At 44.3% G+C, this 8,219-nt stretch overlaps 1 protein-coding gene across 1 annotated transcript; it reads left to right on the forward strand.

The window, feature by feature from the left end:
- Window positions 1-200: 200 nt before the first annotated feature.
- On the forward strand, window positions 201-4,594 carry SMIM23 (small integral membrane protein 23). The gene is made up of 4 exons (XM_061188468.1): window positions 201-278; window positions 3,816-3,867; window positions 4,067-4,134; window positions 4,361-4,594. The coding sequence occupies exons 1-4, from the start codon at window positions 201-203 to the stop codon at window positions 4,592-4,594; spliced, it is 432 nt and encodes a 143-aa protein (XP_061044451.1).
- The last annotated feature ends 3,625 nt before the right edge of the window (window positions 4,595-8,219 follow it).

Below are 8,219 nucleotides of genomic sequence, written 5' to 3' on the forward strand. Positions count from 1 at the left end.
CGGTGTATTTCTTTCTGGCCTTTGTTTTTTACATTTCTATGAAAAACAAATTGGGGCTAAACACCAGGGTGGTGCAGAGTGGGGGCCTGACTGTCCCCACCTTCTGTGACATCAGAACTCATGGCTTGAGAGATGCTTGGTGACCAGAGGCCGGGGAGGTGAGGGTATCCTGTTCCACCCAGGCAGCCTGACCTGAAATCATGGTGATCCAACAGGTGGGCAGCAGGGGGCGAGTGGCCCCTGAGAGAAGGGGAGGTCACTCTGAGGACAAGAAACAGGTGAGGCCAGACCAGGTGTACATGGCTTTCCTCCCATCTGGACTCCATTTGACACTCCAGGCAGACTGTAAGGCCCTCAAAGTCAGGAACGGGCTTTCAGCCCGACTCTCCCTAGAGCCCAACCTGGTGGAACACAGCAGGGCTCAGGAGCTTCTTCTAGAAGTCATTACTGACACTCTTATTTAATTCTCCACACTGCCAGCAGAAGGTGTGCTCCAGGAGGGCTGGGATTTTTATTTAGCTTCCTGCTGTATTCCTAGTGCCTAGAATAGTGGTTGGTACATAACAGGTGCTGAATGAATGAATGAATGAACCGAAATAAATAGGATAATACACCTGAATTGGAGAGGTCCTGGAGCTTTTGTTCTTAGGGCTGAAATTCAAACCTCACATAGGATTTTGTCAAAATGGAAAATGTTAGCACTGACGTGCACAGCCTGGTTCTTCTACCCCTCTCTCTTTCATGACGTTCCCGAGAAGCAACTATTAGCAACCTCATTCACAAATGGGTAAGCTGAGGTCGGAAAGGCAAAAGGCCAGACAGCAGGGACATACTGGGATTTGAAGCCAGGGCCATCTGATTCCAGAACCCTTAGCAAGGTGACCCTGCCCTCCACTGCCTGCCAGTTGGAGAACTGAGGGAAGGATGCAAAAGGAGGCTGGGAAGGTCATCTGGGCCTTGCACACCGTGGAAAGCGGTGGGATTTTATTCTGAGATTAGTAAGAAGCCACTGAAGGGTTTTAAGCAGAGCGATACATGACTGACCTATATATGTTTTCAAAAGATTTGTTCACTCATACATTTAATACACGTTCCAATGCTTCCTTTACGCTGGACTTTGCGGGGCTCCCATTATGCTGCAGCTTTTGCTAAAAAAGTGTCCCACGAATCTCAAACCCCAGGAATGCTCCTTTTAGAAAAGTCATTTAAAATGTTCTGTGGTTTGGGGAATGCTGATACCCTCATTCCCTTCTTGGAGATTTACACAGCTCGTTCACATAATGAAGACTCTGACAAGTCCTGCAGCAAGGAAATCCACATAACTTTGTTTACCACAGCGTTTCCCAAATCAATTCGATGACAGAGTCCCCACCTTGCCTTTTTGAAAGACCTTTCAGCATATATCAAAATCCACTTTACAGGTGAAGAAACTGAGGCTCAGAGAGAAGAAATGATTTGGCTCAGGCCCCACAACAGCACAAGAGAAGGACCAAAACTCAATCTTAGTCCCTGTTCCCTGCCTTTGTCTCCACCCTGCGCACACACACACACACACACACACACAAAATAGCAGCAAGTGTGCTGGTGAAGACACCATCCTGTAAAGCACATTGACGGAGGAGTGGTTAAAGAAATAGAAGAGCTTTCAGACCACAGAATGTTCATCAGCCATTATAAAGAATGAGTCAGTTCTATGTGTCTTAGATAAAGAGAGTCTCAGGGAATATTGTTAAGAAATTTAAAAAGTGCCCTAATCTGAAGTGTACAATGATTTCACATCGGGTGTCCACACCCAGGCAGTTGCTACCCAGATCAAGCTATAGAGCATGTCCAAGTTTCCTCCAAGGCCCCTCCCAGCTCACATTCCATAACCACGATTCTGAGTTCTATCATCACAGATGAGTTTTGTATGTCCCTGAATTTCATGGGAATGGAAGCAAACAATGTGTCCCTTCATGACTGGCTTTTTTCACTCTTAGTGTGTGTGAGAGACTCAGTCACGTTGCTGTTATGTAATTAATTTTTACTTTTTTTTTTAAGTTAATAATAATATAGTTGCTAGTATATATTTTTGAAAAGCTATCCAGGGAAGAGACAAATTATGCAAATCTCTTATCTTCTTTGTTTGTGGTAGCCAGTCTAAATCTTGCTTCACAAAGACAGGTACATAAGAAATGTATTATTTCAAGTCAGATTAAATCTGGCTCAGCCCACATCCAGTGAGTTGGGGGGAAAGTCAATGTCGGTCACTACTGTGTCCGCCTTAATCCTCTCTCCACTTCTGTTTGCCCCTGACACCATCACTGTCCCAACTCACATTGTCTGTTGAAAGCAGGTGTCTCTGAATTCCCTGTGCTAAGACCTCCCAGCCACACCACGAGGCCACCCAGGAGAGGGTACCGGGCCCCTCCCAGACTCAGATTCCCCCTCTACCTTCTCCCATCTCTCCAAAAGGCTCTCAGTTTTCTCCCCTCCTGATCCTGGCACACCCATCAGAATCTCCTAAATGGTCTTGGACTGACCCAAGCTCTAGGGAGCAATGTTGTCTTCAGGCAGCCGTTTCATTCCTGCACCCAAACCCCAAGAGGTAGACTTCCAATTGCAGCCTTAACACAGTAACTGGGGCTAAACTAGCCCTCCCATTCATTGTAAGCAACCATGAAATTGACAAAATAAATGAAGCAACTACTATTTTCCGGTGAGGGCAACAGACAGCACAAAAGTGCAATCCCTGAGAAAAGAAAACTGGTGATTGCCTCAACTCTTTCCCAACGACGGCTGCACCAAGAGTTAGAGGGCGAACAGAGCCCAGCAGTCCTGCTGAGCTGCAGAGAGTCTGCGCCACTGAAGCAGCTGGACTCCGTAGGACAAGGCATTGGAGAGGAAGAAGAGCTGTGTGTTGAGAGGACCCCGAAAGCCCAGGCGGGGATCTCCATGACTTCTTGGCTGTGGGCTGCATGCAAAGGATTAGATTACCCACGGCTTACCAGACAGCAGCTGCTATGGGGTTTAGAGCAGAGATACTGGAAGTCCAGCAGTGCTGGAGGTGGATGGAATTCTGACCCAGCTAGAACCATGAAACTCCTTAAGATCCCAGGCATCCATTTGAGAGCACACATATATGTACAGACATACACACACACATATATATTCTATATCCATACAATATAATATTACTCATCAATAACCTCGAACATGAAAACATGGAGAAAAAGTAGCTCAACAAAAAAGGATATAATATATGGTTTCATTGATGTGCAGTTACAGGACAGGCAAAACGGCTCCACAGTGACAGAGAGCAGATGAGCGGTTCCCTACGGCGGGGGGCGGTAAAGAGGGAGTTGGCCGCAAAAGCACATAAAGGAACTTTCTAGGATGATGGAAATGTTCTACATCTAGATTGGAGTGGTAGTCCACAAGCATAGACATTTGTCAAAACTCATCAAACTGTGCATGTAAAATGTGCATTTTATTGTATGTGAATTATACCTCAATAAAGTCAACTCCTTTTAAAGATCATTTAAAAGAAAAAATGCAAAAGCGAGGCAAGGAATGAGAATAGAGGTGGGCCTTCCTTCTCAGCAGGGAGAAAGGAGGGAAAACACCAATGAAATGGCACTAAGTTGCCATGTTATCTAATTCTGCAATATTTGCGGGTTTTGTAGTAAGTACATGTGACTTAGATCATTAGAAAAAAGTTAAGCTCTAACCATGATCTTATAGCAGTCCCATGCCTAGCCCTCTGTGAGGGAAGCAGGGATGCACGTATACCCTCCAGAAATTCACCTCCTCCTTCCTTCTCTTCTTGCCCCCAGACACTGTTGGTGTTGCTGATCTTGGTGCTATATGTGGGCACACGAATATCAGGTGAGCGTTCTGGAATCTGAGGAGGGAGGAGCCAAGTCCACACGGAGTCAGGAGCATATTCTGGAGATGGCTGCATGCCAAGGGGGCCTCCACAGCTTGCCTTCTCCCATCCTCTTCATCCCATTGGGATGATCAACCGAGTTTATTCCAACTCACTCTCCTTTACCTTATTAAGGGGTGGTGTTTGTGCCTGTTTCAGGAAGAAGTTGGGAGGTGTCAGAAAGAATCAGAGAATGTAACTACGCCCAGAATCCTAAGACTTCCCAGGTAACATATTCAAGAAGGTACTGAGGGACTTCAAGCTTGGCTGAGGAAATCTGAGAAGGCTTCCCAGAGGTGTCATTGATGGGCCTCGGCCGGGTGGAGAAGGTGGGGATGGGTACTTCGGGCAGAAGGAAAGCATTGCAAAGGCTCGGGGAACTTTTAGAAACCAGCGGCAAGGGAGGGTCTACATGAAAAGGCTTAAGATGCAATGTGAGTGTCTGCCTTTCAGGTGTTTGAATACCAGACCAATGACCCCTCAGAAGAGCCAGTCAAGGTCATCAGGACCTGGTTGAAGGAGAACTTGCATGTTTTTGTGGAGAAGCTAGAGAAAGAGGTGCGAGACCTGGAACAGCTGGTGCGAGACGTAGAACAGCTGGTGCGGGACCTGGAGGAGTGGCTGGATGCCCTCCTGGGAGACGGGTACCCAGAGGAGCCCTGTGCCACCCTCAAAAATCACTTGTGAGGGGCAAAGGCTGGGACCTGGGCAGGAGGCCAAGTGGAAGGGGGCAAAGATTCCCAGGGGTTCCTCTAAGTAGGGCTGAGCTGTGACACTTGAAGTTTAAGGCAGCCAAGAAAATAAAGTAGTTGAGCCACAGAGAACTCTGTTGTCACCACTGCTGGTCCATGAAAGCTGAAATCAGGTCAGGAAGACATCAGGCTCTGCTGAGATACCGTCACAGGGTTACACTGAGGATCAAACGTGTGTATATCGTGTATGTCTGGCATACAGTAGGTACCTGATAAACAGTTCTTCCTTTTTCACATTCCTTTTTCCTTCCTCCTTGGAAGTCAGCAGGAGGATGCTGGGTCTAGAGTATACAGATAGTATGTGGCAACTCAACCTTCTGACACTACTGGTAGAAGCGTAAGTTTCCAGAACCCTTCTGGAGGGCAATTTGGTGAGAGCTATCAAATTCACAAATGCATTTATCCCTTGACCCAGAAAATCAACTTCAGCGATTTATCATATGTATCAATATATGCACATTGTGAAGTTACATACTTTGCTTCTAATAGCAAAAAAAAAAAAAAAGGAACATCCAAATGAAAATGACATCAGTAGGGCACTGGTAAGTACATCCAAACAATGAGATACCCTGTAGCTATGAAAGAGAAAGAAGAGGAGGCTTTCCTACCGATATGGAAAAGCCTGAAAGATATGTTGTTAAATGAAAGAAATGAGTCCATATTTTATTGTTGATGACGAAGTTGTGATTGAATACGCATAAAAACTCTAGATGGATACAAAACAGGGGGAGCTTGAAGGGAGTTGAACTGGGGCAAATTTATGACAAGGACGGGAGGGAAACTTTCCATTGTTTACTTTTCACACTTTCCTATTTTCAAACTATGTGAATGTTTTGCCTATTCAAATATTTTTTTAAATAAAATTACCTATTATTTTGCTTGCAGACAAGGACTGGAATACAGTGTATACAAGCAAAAATAACAATATCACTATGATGAAATTATGAGTGACCTTTAGTTTTTTTCTTTTTGGCCATGCTGCACGGCACAGCTTGTGGGATCTTAGTTCTCTAACCAGGGATCGAACCTGTGCCCCCTGCAGTGGAAGCACAGAGTCCTAACCACTGGACCACCAGGGAATTCCCTAATTTTTTTTAAAATAGTGCCAAGAGAAAACCTCTCTCTTTTGATTATTTTTATTAAGCAATGAGAATGCTTGTCTAGGATTTTCCCTTTTTCCCTCGACTTCCAGGAAACTCAGAGTTCAGTTGTCCATTATAGGAATTATATTAGCCTCACTTCTTTAGGTTATTTATTTCCCCTTCTTATGACGTTTTTGTTTTTTATTTTAAAGGAATTGTTATATATCTGCCAATTATTAGGACCACCTCAAATCTTTCAAAAGTCATGAGGGTTCCAGTTAAAATAATCTCAGAGGATATCTGACTTACAGGGAACGTCACAGCAATCCGTTTACCAGAAGGAATGAATCAATTGTCATTTGGGTTGGAAAAAGTCTTTGCAAGTTATGGTCACAGTTTGCCTGGGGGTGGGAACCAGAATCTGTTTTTACTCATTTGCAGCTATATCAGCAAGAGTTCTACAGGAAGGGGTTGATTGATATTTCCTGGTGTTCATGTTTACTATTACCATACAAGTTGTAGTTATAAATCCAAAATCATGTATATCATGTATGTTCTATGGGTACTTTAAAGGGTTCTCAGGCGTAAATTTGACAATATACAATATACAATTTAGCCTAAGACACACTTTAGACTTTAAACCAAGTTGTAATTCTACTGTATCTGTAATACATATGTGTTTATATAATACTTATATATTATATGTACTTATATATTTTGTTATATATAAAAGACAGTTTAGATGTTTATATATGTAATTTGGGGGATACATGAAAAAAAAGAAAGCAGAGCCTAGATCCTTGAGGAATGGGACCACCCCCGTGGATATTACCAGAGCCTTTGAGGAGTTAGTCCCCTGAAAGCTCTTGGATGCCACTCATCCTCCCCTCCCCACACACACACAAAGTGCCTAATAGGGACCCACTGACAGTGGTTACTGTTGGTTTCCTGCCTTGTGAGCCCATAAAGAACAGCGAGCCCTTCAGGGTGGCTCAGGCCATGAGGCCCAACAAGGGAACCGGGATCTCACAGGAATCGAGAGCATATCACGACATGGGATGGTGGAGACTGGAACAGGAAGGTCTTTATGAACCCAAGGTATCCACCAAGGCACTCCAGGAGCCCTCGCTGCAAGAATCTGGGTTCTCTCCAGTGTTCCACCTTTGCCTTGCCTTTCTCCGGGTCTCTGCCTCCCTGTGTGTGACTATTCCACCTCTTCTGCTTCCAGTGTTTCCTTGCCCTCCACTCTGTGTATCTCTTCTTGAGCTCCACGCTTCTGCTTCTGAATCCTCATAACTCTGATTCAGTCCTAGTCTCACAGGCCTCTCTCTTCCTCACGACCTTCTAGCTTCTATTGACCCTGTGATTCTGCCCGTATTTCCCAGCTCAAACTCTAGGGGGAGTGGATGGGATACAATTGGCCCATCTCATTCACTGGAGCTTCTGGTGCTGAGCCAGGCTCTGTGCCAGGCAGCCTTTGGATTGAGTGAGCTTGGGGAGGATCAGGTGCTCCAGGACAGAGCTGCTCACACAAGAAACAGCCTGGGCCCCTTCCTGACAAGAGGCTTTGGACCACATGTGATGACCTGATTTACATTTCCCAATAGGGTCAAAACGTGGCAGAGAGAGTGATGGCAACCCTTGTTCCTGGAGCCCCAAGAGTCTATATCAGAGAAGTAGAATTGTGTGAGACAAACATTCAAAGGCTGAACACAATTGCTGAGAATGAGGTGGGAGGGGCTTGACCACCAGAACCACACAGATTCATGGGGCAGCCCAAATAGAGAAGATTTAACTCTCTGCCTTCACTTCCTGGGTGTGAAAAATACAAATGACACACTTAAAAATAAGAGTATGACTACCTTCTATAACTTTGAAGTCTTATAATTTGAATGATTTTAGCAAAATGTTGCCCAGTAAACCTATGAAGGGGCCCACTTTCATATCTACAGAGTGGATTTCCCTTGAGAAGAGAAAAAGTCTTTTGCTTAAGAAGGCAACTCTACATTTCTCCAAAGAAGACATACAGATAGCCAACAGTCACATGAAAAAATGCTCAACATCACTAATTATTAGAGAAATGCAAATCAAAACTACAATGAGGTACCACCTCACACTGGTCAGAATGGCCATCGTCAAAAAGTCTACAAATAATAAAGGCTGGAGAGGGTGTGGAGAAAAGGGAATCCTCTTGCATTGTTAGTGGGAATGTAAATTGGTGCAGCCACTATGGAGAACAGTATGGAGAATCCTTAAAAAACTAAAAATAGAGTTAGCATATGATTCAGTAATCCCACTCCTAGGCATATACCCAGAGAAAACCATAATTCGAAAAGATACATATGCCCCAATGTTCATAGCAACACTATTTACAATAGCCAAGATATGGAAGCAACCTAAATGTCCTTGAACAGATGAATGGATAAAGAAAATGTAGTGTGTGTATGTGTGTATATATATATATATATATATATAGAG

This window comes from Eubalaena glacialis, chromosome 4 (assembly GCF_028564815.1).
Source record: "Eubalaena glacialis isolate mEubGla1 chromosome 4, mEubGla1.1.hap2.+ XY, whole genome shotgun sequence".
Classification (NCBI taxonomy): Eukaryota; Metazoa; Chordata; class Mammalia; order Artiodactyla; family Balaenidae; genus Eubalaena; species Eubalaena glacialis.

Coding starts and splice junctions, on each gene's coding strand:
- SMIM23 (XM_061188468.1), top strand. CDS start 201: ATGGTGATCCAACAGGTGGGCAGCAGGGGGCGAGTGGCCCCTGAGAGA. Junction 279..3,815: donor ACTCTGAGGACAAGAAACAG/GTGAGGCCAGAC, acceptor TCTTGCCCCCAG/ACACTGTTGGTGTTGCTGAT. Junction 3,868..4,066: donor TGTGGGCACACGAATATCAG/GTGAGCGTTCTG, acceptor TGCCTGTTTCAG/GAAGAAGTTGGGAGGTGTCA.